At 32.9% G+C, this 22,877-nt stretch overlaps 1 protein-coding gene across 22 annotated transcripts in view; it reads right to left on the bottom strand.

Moving 5' to 3' along the window:
- Positions 1-22,877, bottom strand: part of RAPGEF2 (Rap guanine nucleotide exchange factor 2) — a 230,572-nt gene that overhangs the window by 88,410 nt on the left and 119,285 nt on the right. For 16 of the 22 annotated variants that reach the window (XM_026499568.4, XM_026499572.4, XM_026499576.4 and 13 more), the window contains 3 exons: positions 22,460-22,535; positions 20,693-20,860; positions 18,343-18,360 (listed from right to left, as the gene is read on the bottom strand). In XM_026499568.4, coding sequence (XP_026355353.2) covers positions 18,343-18,360; positions 20,693-20,860; positions 22,460-22,535 — 262 coding nt within the window. Of the gene's footprint in view, positions 1-18,342; positions 18,361-20,692; positions 20,861-20,939; positions 21,103-22,459; positions 22,536-22,877 lie in introns of those variants that run through there. The other 6 variants (XM_026499569.4, XM_026499574.4, XM_026499578.4 and 3 more) reach the window with 3 other exon arrangements.

The following is a 22,877-nucleotide window of genomic DNA, read 5'->3' as shown; positions in this document are numbered from 1 at the left end:
AAACACACACAAAGTTAATGGCAACCCGAGAACTAAATAATCAAGTTCTACAACTTCCATCCATCTAGCCCATGTCCCACAGGTCCATGTGACAAAAACTCTCCTCCAAGTTTAAGTCAAATTACCCCCACGCTGATAGTGGCTGACCTTACATGTGAAGGTTTGCCATTGCCTGCCTCTCTCTGGGAAAATGTGTCACTTCTCTCAAGAAGGAAACTAAATGGGAAAACCTGATGGGTGATGTCAGAAAATCACACATCCTCAGGCACCATCGCTTTTCTGTGCTGAGACTTGGTGTGATTTCTCTCACAATCTGGCTCCGTGCCTACAACCTACATATCTTAAAACTCATGACTGTAATACTGAAATTCTACTATCCCTACTACCTTGTACATTGAAACACAATTATGCCAGGCTATAATATGCCAAACACTGCTTGAGAAATAAAATATAAACTGAAGATTTAAGAGAATCCCATATTACAGATTTTATACAAACAAGAACTGACACTCACCTTGAAGTAGCCTTAATTTGAGTTTTATTTGCTCCATTCCTTAACCATCTAGATTTAGCAAATAGCATTAAATAGATCCAGCGAGAAAAAGGACCAACTAACAACCTTTTGTCCTATGTCAAGAACATCTAATGACTTCCAAATTATCAGTAACAATGATCCAAAAGACAGAGATTATATTCACAGTTCAGGAGACTACTTAATGTAAGGCCTTTCCATGCTAAATTTAATGCCACTGTATTCATTCATATTTTTCCACCTATTGTGTTTGTTTTTTAATTACTATGAAACTGAAAAAAAATGGACTGTTCTTCTCAGTAATTATTAACCACATTTAGGATTATTTATTGATTGATAATTTTATTTATAATACCTATTTGGTTTATCCATAGATTATAATGTGCTTTACAAATATTTTAATTAAGCTTGGTCATAACTCTAGGAAAGCAATAAAATAATTTATTCATCTTTCATAGAAAAATAAAGTGTATAAAATTACAGGTTTGGTAGCTTGGAAGAATACAAATTAGAACTCCAGGTCTCTAATATCACTTACTTCACTTATCCAGGATATATCGATTTCCTCCCTTTTCTCCCTACCTGAGAGATAAAACTATGGAGTTTTGGAGAGATTCTGTGGGAAAGGGTAGAAGAATTTACTGATATCTAGAAACAAGAAATTTTACAAATCTCATTTCTAATATTTTATTGTTCACCAAAGAAATGACATTTTAAAATGCTGTTTTCTCTATAGATATGCCAAACAAATTAAGCACTAAGCCAACACAAAATTGTAGGAGGTATGGTCAGAAGTTTTTCTTCTCTTCCTAAACCCAATATATACCACCCATTAGTACTATGATTTCAAAGAAAAAGTTGATTATCTAAAGACCCTTTATACCATAACTCAATCCTACATTTCACATAATCTATTCTATCCATCCCTGGGTATACCTCAGACACATCTTCCATGCATATCCTCCTAAGCTTTCATAGACAATGTTATTGTTTTTCTACTTTCACCAAATAAAAATGGTACTTTGGGTTCATTATTAAAAATAATTTACGAAATACATGAAAGATACCAACACAATGCCTGACATGTAATAACTGTTGAACAAGTATCTGAGTTGAATTTAAATACAGGTTTCACAAATATCGGGAACCTGTTGCTTCCATTAACACTTAGTATCAGGAAGACCTAACTGAGAGTCTAAAACTTTCACCCAGGTATACTTCAAAGACAGGTTTGAAAGAAACCTTTAGGCTCTTTCTTTTTTCTTCTCGAGTTCTTTTTTCTCTTTTTCACGTTTTTATTTTAATCACCTGGTGCCCATTATGACAAGTACACTCCTAAATCCCCATCACCTATTTCGCCCACCCCCTCAACCCACATCCCCTCTAGTACCATCAGTTTGTTCTCTATAGTTAAGAGTCTGTTTCTTGGTTTCTCTCTCTCTCTCTCTCTTTTTCCCTATTCTTATTTGTTTTATTTTTAAATTCCACATATGAGTGAAATCATATGGCATTTGTCTTTCTCTGACTTATTTCGCTTAGCATTATACTAACTCCATCCATGTCACTGCAAATGGCAAGATTTTATTCGTTGATGGCTGAATAATATTTCATTGTATATATTATGTGTATATATACACACTACTTCTTTATACATCCATCAATTGATGGACACTTGGGCTGCTTTGTATCTTGGCTATTGTAAATGATGCTGTTATAAACATAGGGATGTATGTATCCCTCTGAATTGGTGTTTTTGTATTCTTTGGGTAAATACCCAGTAGTGCAATTGCTGGATCACAAAGTAGTTCTATTTTTAACTTTCTGAGGAACCTCCATACTATTTTCCAGAGTGGCTGTACCAGTTTGCATTGTCACCAATAGTGCATGAGGGTTCCCCTTTCTCCACATCCTTGTTAACACCTGTTGCTTTTTGTGTTGTTGATTTTAGACATTCTTGACAGGTGTAAGGTGATATCTCATTGCAGTGTTGATTTGCATCTCCCTGATGATTAGTGATGTTGAACATCTTTTCATGGGCTTGTTGCCATAGGTATGTTTTCTTTGGAAAAATGTCTGTTCATGTCTTCCACCCATTTTTTAGTGGGATTATTCATTTTTTAGATGTTGAGTTTTATAAGTTCTTTATATATTTTGGACACTAACCTTTTTTAGATATGTCACTTGGCACATATCTCCTCTCATTCTGTAGGTTGCCTTTTAGTTTTGTTGACTGAGTCCTTTGCTGTGCAGAAGCTTTTTATTTTGATATAGTCCTAACAGTTTATTTTTGCTTTTGTTTTCCTTGCCTCAGAGGACCTATCTAGAAAAAAGTCTCTGATGTCAGAGAAGTTACTGTGTTATCTTCTAGGATTTTGATGGTTTCAGGTCTCACATTTAGGTCTTTCACTCTTTTGAATTCATTTTTATATATGGTGTAAGCAAGTGGCTCAGTTTCTTTCTTTTGCATGTTACTGTCCAGTTTTCCAGTACCATTTGTTGAAGAAACTGTCTTTTTCCCACTGGACATTCTCTCCTGCTTTGTCAAATATTAACTGACCATATGATTGTGGGTGTATTTCTGGCTTTTCTGTTCTGTTCCATTGACCTATGTGTTCATTTTTGTGCCAGTACTATACTGTTTTGATTACCACAGTTTTGTAAGATAACCTGAAGTCAAGAATTTTGATGCCTCCAGCTTGGCTTTTTCCTGATTGCTTTGGCTATTCAGGGTCTTTTGTGGGTCCATACAAATTTTAGGATTGTTTGTTTTAGTTCTGTGAAAAATGCTTTTGGTATTTTGACAGGTATTGCACTGAGTGTGTAGATTGCTTTGGGTAGTATAGACGTTTTAACAGTATTTGTTCTTCTAATCCACGAGCGTGGAATATCTTTCCATTTCTTTGGGTCATGCTGAATTTCTCTCATCAGTGTTTCACAGTTTTCAGAGTATAAGTTTTCCACCCCCTTGGTTAGGTTTATTCCTAGGTATCCTATTACTTTGCTGCAACTGTAAATGCGATTGGTTCCTTAACTTCTCTTTCTGCTGCTTCATTATTGGTGTATAGAAATGCAACAAATTTCTGTAGATTGATTTTGTAACCTTTGAGTTGAATTCATTTATCAGTTCTAGCAGTTTTTTGGTGACTATTATAGGCTATTTCTTTAATAAAAAAAAGTTCCTGACAACATACTGTTTGTGATATCTTTGATTGATAACTGGAAAATTAACATAGTAACCTATCCATAATAAATATGCCAAATATTTACATGATGCATGTTAGAAGAGAAAGATTAAAAGATAACATGAGATGGGACACATGTAGAAAAAGAAAATAAAGTAGCCTGTAAGTCAGTGAGAAATTCCAACATCAAGAACGGGACTTTTCCAATGCATTTATTCAAAAAATGAATAGACTTTAATAGCTAATTTAACAAAGCTTATTTCATTTCCTAGAACCGATTTTTTTGTGTGTGATTCAGTAGTTGTCTTAATTTTATTTTTATTTATTTTTTATTATTATGTTCAGTTAGCCATTTCCTGGAACCTATTTTAAGAAAATACCAGACTTCATCTTGAAATACTCAGTTATAGAGGTGAAGTCCTTTTACTCTGGTACTCAGTGTGCGCTCCCTACTGCATTATTTCACAAAGCAACATTCCAATTCAATAGCAATTATTACCTTTAGTACTAATTTAGCATGTAACATATTCCCTTATGATTAATATATTTACATGAGCACATGAATTATTAATTATCTCTCCATTTTTATTGAATAAAAAGGGGGCTATTGATCACAAACGGGAATGTAAGTTAGCTGAAGGCAGGGGCCATACATTTTATTTATTTGATATTGTTGTTTTTTTTTTTAAAGATTTTATTTATTTATTTGACAGAGATAGAGACAGCCAGTGAGAGAGGGAACACAAGCAGGGGGAGTGGGAGACGAAGAAGCAGTCTCATAGCAGAGGAGCCTGATGTGGGGCTCGATCCCAGAACGCCGGGATCACGCCCTGAGCCGAAGGCAGACGCTTAACCGCTGTGCCACCCAGGCGCCCCTATTTATTTGATATTGTTAATGACAAATTATGCTTTCTTTCTTATGCTTAACACACAGTAATTACTCAAAAAAAGAATGAATGCATAAGTGATTCCACTTAAACTTTTTCAAAACTACCCTGTGAAGTATTATTACACCAGCTTTAAGATGACAAAACCGAAACAGGATAACTGTATAACCATAAAAGATGTCCAACTTGTTTACCGACAAAATTAGGTGTTTTAAATAATTTAAAAGGTGAAAAGAGTATACTAAAACCAGAAAATTTAACAGGGATAAATATAAACATCTACATGCACACTATCAACATGTCAACTTGCACAATTACAATATAAGGGATATTGGGCTGGAAAAACAATTCACAGGGATAGGAGGAGTCGGGAAGACTTATCTATAAAATTGAGCTGGCTAAAAGCTCCATATGAGCCAATACACAATACCTTACTGCTCTCATATAATCATGGGTTTACATCATCAGACATATAATGTCCAGAGCAAGGAAGACAAAGTTGTACTACAATCTGCACTGTAGGGTACTGCAGGACCTTATGTAAGTGGTAGCAACCAGTTCTAGACATCATAACTTAGGAGAAATAATGAGTAACTGTAGTATTAAGAGCAGAAAACCTAGACGATAAAGTGTTTAGGAAAGTACGAGAAGTTAGGAATGTTTAACCCAGAAAAGAGGCTTAATGGAGTAGGATCTCTTTATCTGAAGCACCATTATATGAAAATGGAATACAAATATTCATTTATGTTGCTTTAGAAGAAATCTAGAACCATGAACTATAATTATAAAGAAGCAGATTTCAGCTAAATGTAAGGAAAAGTTGCTTCATAATTAGTCCTTCCCTATAATAAATAAAAACTGTTATGATTTACTAAACTCTTACTTTGTACTAGGCAGTGGGGTACAATTTTGACACTATATGTAAGGACTACCTTGCAAATATCAGTGCTAGTTGTAATTAAAAATCTTACAGCAGAGGCTGAATGTCAGTGATTCGATAGAGAAAAATAAATTGTATTAAGTGGTTTGACTGGGAGATTCCTAAAATTCTTTCAAATTCTTAAGGTTATCTAACACGGCCATTTTTTTTTTTTAAGATTTTATTTGTCAGAGAGAGAGCACAAGCAGGGGGAGTGGCAGGCAGGGCAGGCAGAGGGAGAAGCAGCCTCCCTGCTGAGCAAGGAGTCCGATGCGGAACTAGATCCCAGGACCCTGGGATCATGACCTGAGCCAAAGGCAGACACGTAACTGACTGAGCCACCCAGGTGTCCCTCTAACACGGCTATTACCAAACATTAGCTGGTAACAAAACGGGAATTAAAGGGATAATATGATATAGAACAGAAAAAGAGACACCCATTGAATGGAAAAAATCTATCTTGTAATAAGATTTCCTGGTAGTAACTATCCCTTTATTCAGAGATTTCCGTCTTCCTTATCTTGGCAGTTAGAGGGGAAATATTAAAATGCCCTTACTTTTTAAAAATTATAGTGCTAATTAGACAATACATTTGAGGTTTTCTTAACATCCTTAGTTCGTAAATTTAAAGTTGCCAAATTTAGAAGAGGGTAAGTGAAAGATCATTTTCTTAATGTTAGCAATAATTGATTAAAAATTATACATAATCAGTTTTATAGAATGTTTTTTAAATCCCTTGAAATTACTTACTATATGTTTTCAATATTCTTAAATATTACCAAAACTTCCAATATTTTCCAGTGCAGAAGCAATCTGCACCAGATTTTTTGTATGTTATGACTTTATTTTTTGACTTTATTTTTTCATCTCTAAAATTACTTTTTTATGACTTTATTTTTTCATCTCTAAAAACTGTGACTACTTTCAGACAACTGTAAGTTGTTTTGATTCATTAAAAAGTCATATTTACAAAAAATCTTTCAGCAAGATTTGGTTTTTGTTACTTATTAGTGAAACTAACTTTTAAAATACATTAATTACATAGTCATCTTTGCTACAAAATGGCACTATTTAACAGTAAAACCCCATTTCAGTATTGGAATGAAACTATAAAGGTTAAAGGGGGGGGAAATGCTGTGCTTTACTGATGAGAGAAATGGTTTGAAAAGGAAACATACTTGCAACAAAAATACTGATGAATCAACCAAAGCCTATTATCATTGCCAATATAATCTAGTAATTATTTTTCACATTGGACATTCTATGCTCTAGCCTATGTCTTTTAAAGGTACTTAAATAGCAGGCATCTAAACTGGCTGAATTATTTGATACATGTCTCTTTCAGAAAAATTTAAAGTTCAAGTAACATAAAAGCAAAACATGCTAAGTTTATTCTTTAAAATAAATAATTTTAAATATCAGGAATGGAAAAGACGGATGTCTAGGTTTGACTCTGAGTACCATAAACATTGAACATATAACTGAACCTCTTTGACCTTAGCATGCTTATCTCCTATCAGTGGAGACACTATCACCCAAGTGTTTAGAACTACAAGGTTTAATTGACAAAATATATGAGATAATACCTAGCCAACTGGCATATATCATAAGGATTCAATATGGGTAAATTTTATTCCTCTCAAGATATTCTAAAAAGTCAGGTGCACAAAAGGTTTGGGCAATCATTATTTGGGCAATCATTATTTAATACTATATAGATGGCTGGGATAATATCCTTGTGCAGATATCCTTGTGTAGAACTGGATAATGTAGGTAGATATATAATGCCATTCCTAGAAATATTCAGTAATGCTAACTTTGTGAGTTTGAGCCAAAGACACCAATGTACAACCAAGATGCTGCTGAGCACCTATTATATACTATACTGTGCAAAATGTATACTATGGAATACAAGATACTATCTGCTTTTAAAGACTATTTTCTCTTTAGGTATTTAATTTTTAACAAATGTACTCTCACTTCTAAGATCCAATGTCTTGGGTGGCTCAGTTGGTTAAGTGTCCAACTCTTGATTGAAGCTCAGGTCATAATCTCAGGGTTCTGAGACTGAGCCCCACGTCTGGCTCCACACTGGGTGTGGAGCCTGCTTAAGAGTCTCTCTCCCCTTCTCTCTTTGCCCTTCCCCACTACTCTTTCCCTCTCAAAAAACAAACAAACAAAAATCTAATGTCTTCAAATAAATATCAAAATGTGTAGGTTTTCATAATGGTTGAATAATCTTCATTCTAAGAGAAAATGACAATGTTTATAAACGGAAGCATTAATCAATAGACTTCACAATCAGGAATAGAATTGTGACTGTCCCTCTATTATAATTAAATATATTCCAGACAGGAAATGCTTCCAAGTAAATTTGCCTGGAAAATAATTAAATATAGAAGATTGTCTCAATATAGAAAATATTTTAGATGCCAGAGAAATTTTTTTAAGTGTTCTCTTGAAAAAGAAGTCAGCCTATGATATAGGACCACATGAGCTCAAGATGACAACATTCAATCGTCCTTCTCATAAATAAATGAACAAAGCCCAAACCACGCATCTGATTCTTCCCTTTCCTTAAAAGCTCTAAAAAGGCGAACAGAGTATTTTACCTACTCATATTTTAGTTGCACTTTGAAATTTTCAATTACCACCATGCTGATATTTTTAAATAATACTCAAATAATTGTATATATCAGACTATTATAATCGTTAGAATTGTTCACAACTGGCCAGATGGATCAGTTCATGGAAGATTATATCTCCTGGTTGTGCCATAAAGTAGCAGTTCACAGTATCAACACATAACCATAAACCTATAATTAAATATTAAACAGAATAAGGCAGTCACTTATTCATTCTACATTTGACCCCCAAGAATAAGTGGGTAAGTTAGGAAACAAGAAATCAGGGATGAACTTTAGAAATTCTCCTGGACAGCTGAACAGTGTGACAGACCTACGCAAAATGTATTGTTCATCATATGAAATGCTCCCTAAAAGACTGCCTTAGAACAAATATATAACAAAAACCATTTTTCTTGATGGCTTATATTTTATAGGTTTTTCAATGACAAAAACCAAAATAAAAATCTGTTGGACCAAAATTTAAAAATACATGCCAATCCAGTGGACTTATAAGATTAAAAACAAAAACAAAAATTCTAAGATATTAATATATTATTCTCAAACGACTGCAAAACATGGTATTCATAATAACAGTAAAAATACAGTAGGGAAGAAAATGAGACAACTATTTAAAGGAGACACTTCTCTATGTGAGAAATGATATACGAATCTATAGTAACCACTAACCCCATAAAATATTCACGTGGACATTTCAGCTTTCATCAAGGGAAACCCACCCACAATTTGAAATCTGTGGAGCAGGGACATTTTCAGTCCCTTTCCAAAAGCAGCTCTATCCTGTCAGATATTTTGCTTTAGTAGTTGATTATTGAATCACATTGAACCTTGGAGCACAATCAGTAGTAAATCACACTTCGTGATGACAAAGGAAACTAGACACTAACGTCTTAACATAAGTAGAACAAGTGGATGGAAAAGATTGAAGGCAAAATCTTTATTCGGACACAAACAAAACAAAAAGACAAAAGAAAAGAAAAGAAAAGAAAAGAAAAGAAAAGAAAAGAAAAGAAAAGAAAAGAAAAAGAAAAGAAAAGGAAAGGAAAGGAAAGGAAAGGAAAGGAAAGGAAAGGAAAGGAAAGAAAAGAAAAGAAAAGAAAAAAGAAAGAAAAGAAAGAAAAGAAAAGAAAGAAAGAAAGAAAATAGGTACTCAAAGTAGAGGATAACAAAGAGAAAGAATTCAACTCTTAAAAAAATAGTAAGTGGAGTTTTAAGAAGAAAAAGTTTTAACTATATTGCTAGGTTATTTATTTATTTTGTACTATCAAACTGAAACAATCTGTTAAATTGGATTAGATTGTCCTGAACATTAACTATGAGTCACTCATAGGATGTTGTTAAAACTACCCATGGTGATCTTTTTTTTTTTTTTTTTTTTTGGGTATTGGGGGATGAGGACCTAAAACTAGTCTTATTGATATTGGCATAAGACCCCAAATCCATTTTTAAATATCATCTAACAGACATTTTACAGTTCCATTAACATACAAAGTTGAATGTAAACATTTTAAACATTTTTTAATTCCACTTAATGGCTCATAATTATCTTAATAGGGAAGGGGTGTTGGCTTTTTTTGGGGTGAGATGGAGGGCAGATAAAATTCCTAAAGGGAAAAAAGCTCTAAATGAGAAATGCTCAATAAATTAAGTAAAAATGTCTATCTTTAAAAATCACTACAGTAACTACAAAATGGATTGTTGGTAACAATTCAATACAATTAATACATTTAAAACACAATTATTTAATGTAAAGCACTTTAAAATGCTTCTAATTTCACCCAAAGTTAGCTTGGAATCTTTCCATTTTCTCCCAGTATCTACCAATGAATTAAGCAGCAAAGAGGAAAAGAAGTCATGAGAAAAATCGTACAGGGGAAACAAGGTTAGGGTCAGCTTCACAGGTATGGAACCTATGCAGTCATAAAGGACTCTGTTCAGAAGGGCGCCTGAACTTGGGGAAACTATTTTTATTTTAAAGAACAAGCAATGGACAAACTATGGTTATTCGGAATTAGATATTTGACAGACATTTTCTTGAAAATGAACAAACTGAGCTTGTCTCTTCAAGGAAAACAGCGGATAGCACTTTGTTTGCCAATGATAAAATTTTAGCTTTCAAGTAAAAATTAGACTTTTGCAAAATTTCTATCCAACACCATAAACTTGACAGCTTCCCCAATAAGTGGAGCTTCTTTAATGAGACTGGTAGTGATATTAACAAAGCTGATTTTTTTTTGATATCGTATAACATGCCAAAATTTGGATGACAGCCTAATTTACTGACCAATGCATGATGTTACAAAATCATACATGAGTAAAAAGATCCATGGGTAAGTAAGACCAATGGGCTTTAATAAAAGACAATAACTTCACTGAAACAGCTTTACATTCTTTATTGCAACTAAATTTTTAAGAAACAACCGTATGTCAAATTTTGGTGAAGTATATCAATAAGATTGTTTGAAAAAGCTGTTAAAATACTTCTGCCTTTTCCAACTACCTGTGTGAGGTCAGATTTTCTTCATATACTTTATATATTTGAGCCAGAAGAGTGTATCATAACAGATTGAATACAGAAGTTCATTTGAGAATCCAGCTGCTTCTATCAGGCCAAATATTAAACAAAAGTATAAAACAACATTACTCTCCTTATAAATTTTTTTGTTTTGCAAAATATATTTTCACTAAAAAAACCCTTTTGTAATACATAATAGTTTACTATTTTTTAATTTAATTAATAAATATTTTTAAATTTCTCAGTTTCAATTTCTAGTATGGCAAACAATTGATATAGATAACTCATATAAACAAAAGCTTGTTGGAGCTCTCGAGAAGTTTTAAAAGTGTAAAAGAGTCCTGAAATGAAAAACTTTGACAACTACAGCTCTAAGAGATGAACTAGAAAATAATCAGCCTTTTTGCTCTTTTAAAGAGTCCACAGTTATCAAACATCCAGAGACTCCTTTAAGACAAAATCCTGTGTTTACATGAAATACAGCTTCAGCTGAACCCTCTAACACCTTAATCTACTTGCTGAATGGTTAGTTGCTCATACTCTTCCAGTCTAATTAAAGTTAGGAAAATGTTCATACCAAGGAGACATAAAAAGACCGAAGCTATCAAGTGCTCATCAATAAGGCCCACTGTCAAGGGCATCAATATCATCAAGAATATCAATGATGCTCAAGCATTCTCCACATCCCAGTTAGCTGCGATGCTCATGCTTATGTCACAGATTAACAAATGCAAAATGATCTTTTTTTCCCCAAACACTTTCCTGAGTATTCCAAAATTCCTGATGATTCAGTTTTTCTAAGGTTCAGTTTAAAAACTGTATACAGAAATGGGTACAAAGTAGAAGTATGATAATAATTAGTGAAAGGAAAATATTACAACTTACTTTGAGATTTTAACTTTATTTTCTAACATTTGCAAATGCTTTCTGGAGTGTACGAAACCCACAAGTGACCACTTATCATTACAATCCTCACAGACATCTAAGTAAAAATCAAGACAACCTGAATATTTTCTTTTTCATCCTTAAAATCTTCCCAAATTAGTCTGCCAACCAGTCATCCCAAGGAGCAATTCATATTTCAGATTGGCTCACTCTACTCTCACATCATTTCTCCTCCAGGCTAGCAATTCCAAATTCCATATTACATCCAACTGTCACCTATGTTTCACATGAAAGAGAGAAAGGAAGACGTAAGAAAAATAAAGGACTACTTGATCCTATACTAAGTCCATAAGAAATTGCTCTAATACAATTACTCAATAGAGTCTATAATTATTTTTTCCAAAATATCTTAGTCATTTTTCAGCCTCTGTGTAATTTAAACCACAAAGGATATTAGGTATAATGTGAACTGCATATGTTCAAGTCAGTCAAAAGTTTACTATTAATTTTTTTTTTAAGATTTTATTTATTTATTTGACAGAGATAGAGACAGCCAGCGAGAGAGGGAACACAAGCAGGGGGAGTGGGAGAGGAAGAAAAAGCCTCATAGCAGAGGAGCCTGATGTGAGGCTCGATCCCATAACACCGGGATCACGCCCTGAGCTGAAGGCAGATGCTTAACCGCTGTGCCACCCAGGCGCCCCTACTATTGATATTCTTTTTTTTTTTTTTTAAAGATTTTATTTATTTATTCAACAGAGATAGAGACAGCCAGCGAGAGAGGGAACACAAGCAGGGGGAGTAGGGGAGGAAGAAGCAGGCTCATAGCGAAAGAGCCTGATGTGGGGCTCGATCCCAGATCGCCAGGATCACGCCCTGAGCTGAAGGCAGACGCTCAACCGCTGTGCCACCCAGGCGCCCCTACTATTGATATTCTTAACACTACTGAACTATGCATTTAAAAATGGTTAAGATAGTAAATTTAATGTTATATGTTTCTTACCTAAAAAAAAGAAAAAAGAAAAACCATTGAATTATGCTGTTTAAATAAGTAAACTGTACAGTATGTGAATTATAATTCAATAAAGTTATTATTTTTTTAAAGTGTAAGTTTGCTCCTAATCAGTTTTTGGGTTTTTGTTTTGTTTTGTTTTTTTGTAGCAAAGGTTTGAAAAAAGGTTTACTACTGAGATATGGATAATGACTAATTTTTCTTAAGGGAATAAGGGGCAGATCTTATATACATAAATACGTATAACATATAGTAGGTATTTTAATAATTAATTTAAATATTTCCTGTCACAAATGATTTTAACCTAACACCTATACACTGAATACAAACCTAGAGTTTCTTCCAGAGTACCTTCTAGCTAATAGAAAGGCATTTCTAGTTAATAATGTTTTAATACTGGTTCAAAATCAAAAGAGAACATTTCTAGTCACCTGATATTTCAAAGAGTGAAACAGACAACTTACTGATGACTTAATTGTAAAAAGATCAATTCAGCACTGTTAGGAAATAGGTCTGAATATCAAAGTAGATTTTCCCAAAGAAAAGAGACATTTTTCAAATCAGCATGTAGCACTGCAAAACCTCATGAAGAAAAACATCACATAAGAAATGAAACAGTCTAAGATGAAAAGGATCTTTGCTGTTGAGACTAAAAGCTAAATTTTAGCCAAGTATATTTAAAACATATACAAGCACAGAGAGCCACCAGTGTTCACAATCAGAGGCAGGACAAAGTAGCAGTGGTCTTTTTGACAAATAAATTGCTTGAAATATTGCATGACTTGCTACACAACACCCTTATTACTTTCAATTTCCAAGTGCAACCAAAAGATGGGTCCAATTATGACATCAATACAAGCTTTCTTTCAAAATGGAATGAAAGAACAGTAAATCCCAGTGGACACGGGAGTTCTGCAGCAGAGATGATGTAATATATAAAAATAGACATCCTCTAACAGAAGCTGAAACTTGGGTAAACAGCACACTGCATACTATTCTCAACTGCCTTGCATGAATTTGCAATGCATGCTGTTAATAGCGCAAGAGAAATCATTTCATGTTTTAAACTATTTCCTGATTTACATCTCAATTTCGATACACACTCTATAGTATAATTTCCCAATCTGTATAAATTAAATGAACATAAATACCTGATTATAACTGCAAGAAAGAGAAACAGTCCCCCCAAAGCAAGGAAATGGAGCCCACTGCAGCAGTTTTGCCATGCTGCATTTTGTTAGAAATTGCAGCACATATGGCACACAATTGTTACGTCCACCTATTGTTCAAAGACCTTTCCACAGGGAGCTTTCTGCAGGATTTTAAAATGCAACATGATCTAGGTGAAGAGGAGCCAGTAAACCTGATGGTAATGGGTGTGAGAAGCAAAGAGTATTTTTGACACTCCAAGACTCTGATGCAAACATCAAACATCAGGCATGCATACAATAACTAAGATCTAGCAAAACTTGTGGGTTTATTTTTTTTAAAATATATACATCACTACTGTCTAACACGCTCTCCACACCTCTTTTTTCCATTCTTTACCAATTCAGTTTTCACATTTGTATTGGGCTTTCCTGGATTGAAGAATATTTTCCTTTGAGCCAAGACATTAAGAAATCATGCCTGATTCCTCAAATGCCCTGTCTATGTGCCTCCACGGTACCTAGAATTTCTTCTATTTTAGTTGCCCATGTATTTATCTATATCCCCTATGAAACTAAAAGGACAATAAGGGCAAAATATGCCTGTCCTGTAGACCTTTATAGCTCTAGCGTCACAAACCTGAAACAAGGTGGGCACTTGATAAATATTCATTAAATGAATAAAATATGTAAATGAAAATACTGAGCTTTCCTCTCTGTGATACAAGAAAGAGAATACACACATTTCCTGAAACTCCATCCTATTATAATTCACAAAGAGGCACTGATGACATTATTGAAGACAAAGGCTTTAGGTTTAATTAAGCGAACAAATGCTTGACGAATTTAAAGACGAATGAAAATGTCAAAATAATTAGGAAATTTCCCCCATATTTGAATATTTTCTATACAAGCATATAAACAGATTTTTAAAATATCATCATATGAATAAATCATAGTCAGGTATATTATGATGTGAACTGATTGTTATAAGTTAAAATCCTAAGACCTTAATATTCTAGGACATCTAGCAAATATACAAGTCACTGATATATCACTCAAATCATATTCTCTTACTCTTAAGCAGCAAATAGTGTATTAAACTAAGAAGACTTCAGCAAAAAATTAAATCAGTGAAAAAGCAAAGTCATAACACGAGTGAAAACACTATTTCTAATACAAGAACAATAGTCCACATCAAAACAACTTGTCAAATAAAAGTGCATAAGCACAAAACACTGTAATTTTTCATTTGTTTCAATATCTAACAATTTTTGAAACTAACCAAACCTACCAAGTAGTCCTTAACTGAAAATGAAACCAACTTAAAGCTATCTTTCAAAACAAGATCTACTTGAGAGAAATATAAGATATAATCAAGGAATGATTATATAACAATTATTAGAAATGGAACTTGTCTTGTATTATTATAAAGAATAACCTTATGAAAAATAGGACTCATTTCCATAAGCCTCACGCATAGATCAATCTTATTACATTGGTGCCACATTTTATAGATATTGTATTATCACTGACTGTAATACAAAAATTATTCCCATTATGTTAATATTACATTGTATTCAACTTACATTAACTTAATAATTTTATGCAGTATTTTTATTACCTTTTATACATCTGCACCAAGAATTTTAAACTAAGCCTAATCTACTGAAAAAATGTAATAACGTAATTATTAAACAGTGCTCTGAAGTGTATATTCATGTTGTAGAAAAGGACTACTAATAAAATGAGTGGGAGATATCTTTTTATATGATCAACCAGTTTCCATTATTTCAAAAATTTTGCATTGATTGAAGCTTTATGAATGTTTTATGTTATACTGTGTTCAAATCCTCCTAATTCAAATTTGTATAAAACAGAGCCATTCCTTGGGAAAATATCCTTTAGGACAGTGTGAGTGTGCTTACACCTAATCAAATAAAACATTCCAAGATTAAACACATACATACACACACACACACGCACACACACACACACACACACACACACTTAAATGTCACAAGGCCATCTTGGATTTTGACTGTCTCTTCTCATCCTAACAATTACTAGTCATGGACATTTCCAAAATACTACTTAAACTAAATCAAATCTCATAAAATGTTTGGCTAAGAAGTTATGATAGCTAAGGAATACATCCTTTTTCTATGTAATCCATTTTTTTTTTCCATATTTTAAAAGAGGTCACTGCCATTCATTGAGTTCATTGTGTTTTGCAGTATAGAATGATGTGAAGAGGTTTGTCTGGAGCCAGACCTCTGGGGTTTGAATTCTGACTCTATTACTTATTAGCTGTGTGTCCTTTAGCACATCTCCTAATCTTGTTCTTTCATTTCCTAATCTGTAAAATGTAGTAATAATAATCCATCCCTCACAGGGTAGTTAAGTATATTAAATGACTTAATTTATGTGAAATGTTTTAGAACAGTAGTTCTGTTCTAAATACATAGGTAATACTCTATAGATATTTGATAATTAAACTATTAAAAAAAAATAACAGAGCCATCTGTTGGGGATAAGCAGGAATGGGAAGTGGAAAGTCAATCAGAACTACAAAGCACCAAGAGCATTTCAATTCTTGCAGCCTTGCTAGGCTGAAATGTCTGTTGGTACATATAAACTCCATGGTATAGACAGGACAAGCTTTCTTCAGTCTTCAGTCTAATATCTCTGTATGATTTTGTTCTTTCTAAACTGAGAAGAGAGCAGAGCTCTCTTTTTATTAAAATTAAAAAAGAAATAAAAGATGACAGAACAAGTATGTACCAGTCTCCCCATCACTGCAATCAGGTAAGTTAAGTCCTCCCCTTAAGTATCTTCTAGAATAAATCACAAACTCCTGGAATAAATTACCCATAAATATAGACAGGCAGGGTCTGTAATTATGGATAAAATTAAACAAAGCTTTCTTCCTCTACCCTACTTTGGACCCAAAGACAAAATAAACTCGTCCAAAGTCTAAAGAGATTGATCCCACATCTTCTGCCAAGAATCTTATCTACTACCTGCCTCTATTCTCATTATCTACTCTAAGACTGAAAACTCATGCCACATCCTCTCTTCTGGCAATCTTAAATACAGCCTCAACCTCAAAGCAACAAAATGTAGGAAAATGCTAATGAAAGCCATCTCCAATATTCCCTTCTCACTGCATTTTAAAATGCTTATTATTCCCTCTGCAAACTTCATATATTTGCCTTGAAAAAATATCTTGAAAACATTCCACATGGACTATTTGAGTACCCATATTTCTGAAGAAAATTATTATAATCTGTTTTAAACTATTGCAACACATCTAATTTTAAAAAGTGTACATAAAGTATAGACCTTAACTCAGTGTACATTTTCAATTCAACTCATAGTTCTAAACGGGAATTAGACTAACCGTTAATTTTTCATATTAAAAAAGACAAAGATTGATTACATATTGATGTATCTTTCAAAATATTAAAGTTACATATTTTCAGAGTATACTTTAACCAGAAAAAAGCCCAAAACACTGGTGCAATTTTAAGAAGTATATAATTACATCAAAATTTTGTTAAATTTACAAATGGTCTGAAAATGTTGAAGATGTACCAGATCATTAAAAATTTAGCAGTGCTTCCCAGGTACAATATAGCAGCCGTGACACCTGTGGCATTTTAATATGCGTCCTCTTGCACAGAACATAAAGTTGCTGCCTCATTTTAATTTGAAAAACTATACAAATATTTCATGCTTTCAGGCAAGGTTACTCTAATAGCCAAAGATATTATATTGACAGTAGACTTCTTCTACTGTGAATTAAATTATACATGATCTTTTTCCCGGGCAATAAGAAAACACAACCATAAGATTTTACTAGCTACTTAACCAGTTTGTCTCCAGAGATAAATCAGTTTTCCTTCCTTTATTCCAAATTCCCTGATAACCCCCAATCTGACCCACAATTTCACAAGAGTAACACTGAAAATCATAAATGAGTCATGTGTTGGCATGAAAGAAATGAGCAAAGATATTATTATAGGCTTCTTGATTAAAATATAGAATGAAATAAAGCATGAATTCTGGTTAAAAATAAAGTAGAAATAAGAAGACACAAGCATTTTTAAATTCTCATTTCCTTTTTGACTAAGCCTTTACTCTATCTGACTAAAATTTTACTAGTAGTCTCCCAAAATGCTCTCATATTGGGATTCCTGCAATTTAAAGTTTTTACCTACAGCATTTAAAATGTAAATTCCTAATGGGTTTCCCATAAGCTTTCGCATAAAAAGCAATTAAATTTCTATTACGTCTGTCTTTCTCTCTTCTTTACTTGCAAATCATGTTAGTTAAGAACAGTGCTTCCTTCAACTCATTCTTACAAAAAAAAAATAAGTAGGTTGCACTTAGGTGGACCTAAGCTGGACAGTCCATCACTACATCCGCACGAATAAAGTAGACAATGCCGTCACCTACACCACTAACAGTTTAAAGAGAGTTCACTGAATCAGAGCAAAATACAAAAGAACAAGACCAAGCCAAACACATCAATATTATAAACTCATTAGTTACAATGCAAATTCACAAATAAACTTCGGTTAGTATTAGGAGACCACATACAAATTACAATACCTGAGATTTAGTGCATTCCTTTGAGCCAAAATGAAATGAGTGCCATAAAGGAGGAAAGGAAAAGATGAACATTATCAGACATGCTATAGTATATCTGCCAAAACGAAGACAATGTTAAAATTAGGTTAAGATGACCATATAGAATTGGCTGTATGTATAATGTTCTCTATGTTTTTTAGCCATGCACTTGAAATGCACCTGAAATCATTTAAAATCACCTGTGAAGTATGATCATGCATCTTCTAAATAAACTTTTCACCCTCAGTCCCACTCTACTAGCGTTCTTTCAAAGAGAAATATTTCTGTTAAGAATAAGTAAATATAACTTAGGACTAATGAAGAATAATAATTTTCATTTCACTCTTTTTATCCTGTGGCACCATATATATAAAACAAAATTTTGTTGTTTTCTATGTTAAAATCATGTATTTAGGTGAAATAATAAATATTACATAAATATAATTAAAACACACCTTGCACACACAAAAAAAGGATCCAGTATTTTCAATTATGACCATATTGCTGTCAATCTGAACTCATTTAGTAAAATTAATACCAACATGTCACATATTAGTAAGCTTGTACATGATACATTAGTAATCAAGTTAAATTTTTCATCCCAGCACTGAATATTCCATAATAAAAGTACCCGTTGACCAGGTAAGATATTTATTAAAACCATTAAATTAAAATTAAAAAAGTAATCTTATAATAATAAAAAACTCTGCAAATTTTTTTTAAATCAGATAAAAAAGGGAAGTCACATAGCGGAAGTGAGTGAAATATTCCATAAAGAGGGGAACAAATGGGAATAAAAGAGAAAAACAGTTACAGGATTCCCCCAACTTAAGTGTGAAAAAAAGGACTATAAAATTAAACCAATCAGCTTTAATACTAAATTTTAAGTAATTCACGCTCCCACTATCTTAGTATGGAATCTGATTTGGAAAAATAATTCCAGAGCAGAAAGAATATTAATAATATTAGCACCAGACTAAAATAATATATGCAACTATTAATATGTACAACTATTTTTAATCCAAATTTCCTTCTTCCATGATGCTATATCAACACTAAAAATACTACCTTCTTTTACAGACAATGGTAACAAAAAACCTTTCATAGTGGTTTTTTTTTTTATACCAAGTCTCTCAAAAGGACAAACAAAGCTCTCTTTATGATGAGCAAAAAGCTACCCTTTCCAAAGGAACTCAATGAAATGATTCAACTATAAAATTCATGTTAAATTAAAATAGTGCATGGGTAGTGAAAGGATTAGGCGGGTAGCTGGTGGTCAAAACTGCTTAAATATTCACACACAAAGAGCTCTCAGAAACACAACATATGAAGTGTGGGTATAAAATATATCGTATCACTAAAAGTTACCAAAAATTGAGTATATAACTTTAAGTCTATATATTTTCCCATATATTTTGCATTTATACTTATTTGCAAAAGAAAAGTGTAGGTAAGCAGAACAAATGAGAAATGTAAAATAGTTATCAATTACCTATTTTTCTGTTTTTTATATTTTCATTTTAAAATTAATTTCACATATAATGACTACTCACTTAATGGTATTTATGTACAGACAAACCATCTTTGACTCTATTATGACATATGTAAGAACTCATGTTACTTTCTTTTTGAAAACAGAAATCCTCAAATATATTCTCAGGGGAAATGAGCATAGTGCAGCTAAGCAGAAAGAAAGGAATAAGAAAAATAAGGTCCTAAAACTGACTTTATTGGGGTCTTGTACAAATCACTCATTATCTGTGCCTTGGTTTCCTCAATCACAAAAATACTTTATCAAATACTTATGAAATAAATAATGATCAAGTGGGCTACAGCATTTAAGAGAATCTTTGAACCCATCAGAAATACTTCAGACCATCTTTACATTGGGATTTTAAAAAGCATCACTTCAAATTATGCTTTCACTTAAAACAAAGTCTCAAGTAATAGTCTCACAGTGGAATGCGAGGTATGAAAATAACATATGATTTTTATATATCAACTTTTGAAATAAAAAGTAAGTCTGATGTCAATCGCTGGGGTAGGAGCAGGAGGAGTTCAAATTTTAGATTAAGGTAAGAACTTAAAATACCCCAGTTAAAACTGCATTGCTGATCACAAAGCTAATCCTCAGAGGACATTTCAGGAAATAAAAGGCTAACCAATGTCTTTTGGTATCTTATTTCAGTGCTCTTTAAAACTGTTAATACTATATGTGTTTCTAGCACATATCACAGAAAGGAATTAATTAAAATAAGAAATGCACATGTCTTTTCACAAAATTCCCAACAAAAAAACTGAAGATAAAAAATATTATACTTCAATAACTTACCGTATGATAGCCTCGAGGCAAAGGTGGTTTGCCCACAGGATAAGGATCCACAGTGTCAATAATTGTTTGTCTTTCACCTTTCTGGTTGATTTTTCTAAATCTCCTTCGAGATTGTCGATGAGAAGCTTGACGCTGAAAATATTCTTCATTTTCATCCATATAGTCCACCTGAAATAAAACCCCACCAAAAATTTATTTCCTCAAACACAATGTTCCATATAAAGATTAGACGCAGCATAAAACTTACAGATAAGTCCATATTCATTCATTCTGCAAAGACATTCGTGGACAAACTATCATGTCAGACTGTATTTGAACTTCTCTGGAACTAATTGGTTTTGAGCAACTTTTCTTTTATGAAGAAGCATTTTCAGTTCCACTTAGGACAATATGAGTAACTCTTGAATTTCCTGCAGTTTCAAAGGGAAGGATATTTTCAGTAATCTTTGTACTGATTTATTAGTGAAAGAACTCACAGGATACATTGCCTCGCACTATGAAAGCAACTGCCCCATTGTCCTAACCCTGACATATGTGAGTAAAGCTGTAAAAACCCCAAATCCCAAATGACTCAAACAGGACTGCTAGCAGACTGGCTTTGGTAGGTTACCTAAGGGTTTCTCTTCCTATTTCAATCTGTAGATTCAGTTTCTCTTTTTTATAAATAGTGCTATTTAAAAAAAAAAAAAATCCTCATTTTCAACATTTTAGAAACTGATGAATTGACTAACCAGAATAAAAGTTACCTTAGGTCAATCCTCGTCACACTTATATAATGAAAATGTGATTGCTCACAATCAGAGCATACTAAGATCCGAAGACCATTCTCACACTGGCAAACTTCAGAGTTTGTATGATATCAGCAAGTATAAAACCCTCAAAGAATTTTGAAGATCAAAAGTCCCTTAGAGAAACATAAAATAGCACTAACAGAGGTCAAAATCTCTAGGAAATATCTAAAATGCTTTTTGCTTTTTAAGACCTGTTGCTGGAAACTCCTGTGTAACCACCCACATTTTTCCAATCCCAAATCTTTACTCACCACCACACTACTGTCTCACTGAAGAGTAAATTTTGTGAAATTTTACCAAAGGTTTTCACTACCTTTGACAAGGAAGTTTTCATTCTGATGAATTCCTCTCCCACATCATAGGGAAAAACCCTAAATCTCCTCTGAAAATAGACTTACAGCTTTCTACCAAATACTTCACTAAATGTGAATAAAACACTTCCACCATCTTCTATATTAGGCCAGAAAATTGGGGGACTAGTATGTTACTTAGACACTCTGTTGAAATCTTAATCTCTCTTTTTAACTGAATTGTAGGATTTTAAAAATATATTGACATAGGACATACACAAAAAAACAGAAAGTGATTTCTTTATGTTAACGGTTGCCTGGATATATACCACCTTGACTCATCTGAGGTATTTCACTCATTCCAATTAATATTTGGAGAGCTAAAGTCCTGCAATTCAAATATTCCCCCCAAATTTCAATTAAATGGCAATATCATAGACTGATTTAACAAAGTTCAAGCATGAAACACTTAGTTACTTGGCCCCTTTGAGTCTTCTATCTTTTTTATTTCACTGAATCTCATAAGTAATTACAATATTATGAACTCAGATTTATAATAAAAAATTATGAAATAAATATATCTAAAGTTATAAAGTATATAAATGTACTATTAGAAGTACTTTGTTAAAGGGCTTTTATTTTATAATTTTTTTTAGGGAAAAAAGTCTTCACACAAGTATTCTTACCACAATCATTTCAGAAGGCTCTAAAACAATGCATTCACAGCCACGCCTAAAGCTTCCTGCAGAACGCTTGCCAAAACTAGGAAGAGAAAAAAAAAAAGATTTATGAAATATAAATTGTAAATTTAGGCCAATTCTCCAAATAAATGAAAATGAAAAACAAAAACAACTAGTGGAGAAAGAGAAATTCTTTAATCATTATTTACACTGACAAGGAACCATTCAATTTCTTAAATTTCAGACACATATTTTTCTGGAAAATTCCAATATCATGTTTTCAAATTGATAATGTAAGTAACAGAAAATCAGTATGAATGTGTTTTATGTTAGGCTATTTTACATCATTCCCAGTTAGGGAATTCTAATGGATGGGAACTGAATCAATGGCGAACTATAAAAATATGCAAAGTATAAAATGCAT

The sequence above is a fragment of the Ursus arctos genome, unplaced genomic scaffold (genome assembly GCF_023065955.2).
Source record: "Ursus arctos isolate Adak ecotype North America unplaced genomic scaffold, UrsArc2.0 scaffold_11, whole genome shotgun sequence".
Classification (NCBI taxonomy): Eukaryota; Metazoa; Chordata; class Mammalia; order Carnivora; family Ursidae; genus Ursus; species Ursus arctos.
This window is presented reverse-complemented; position numbering and strand designations above follow the sequence as displayed.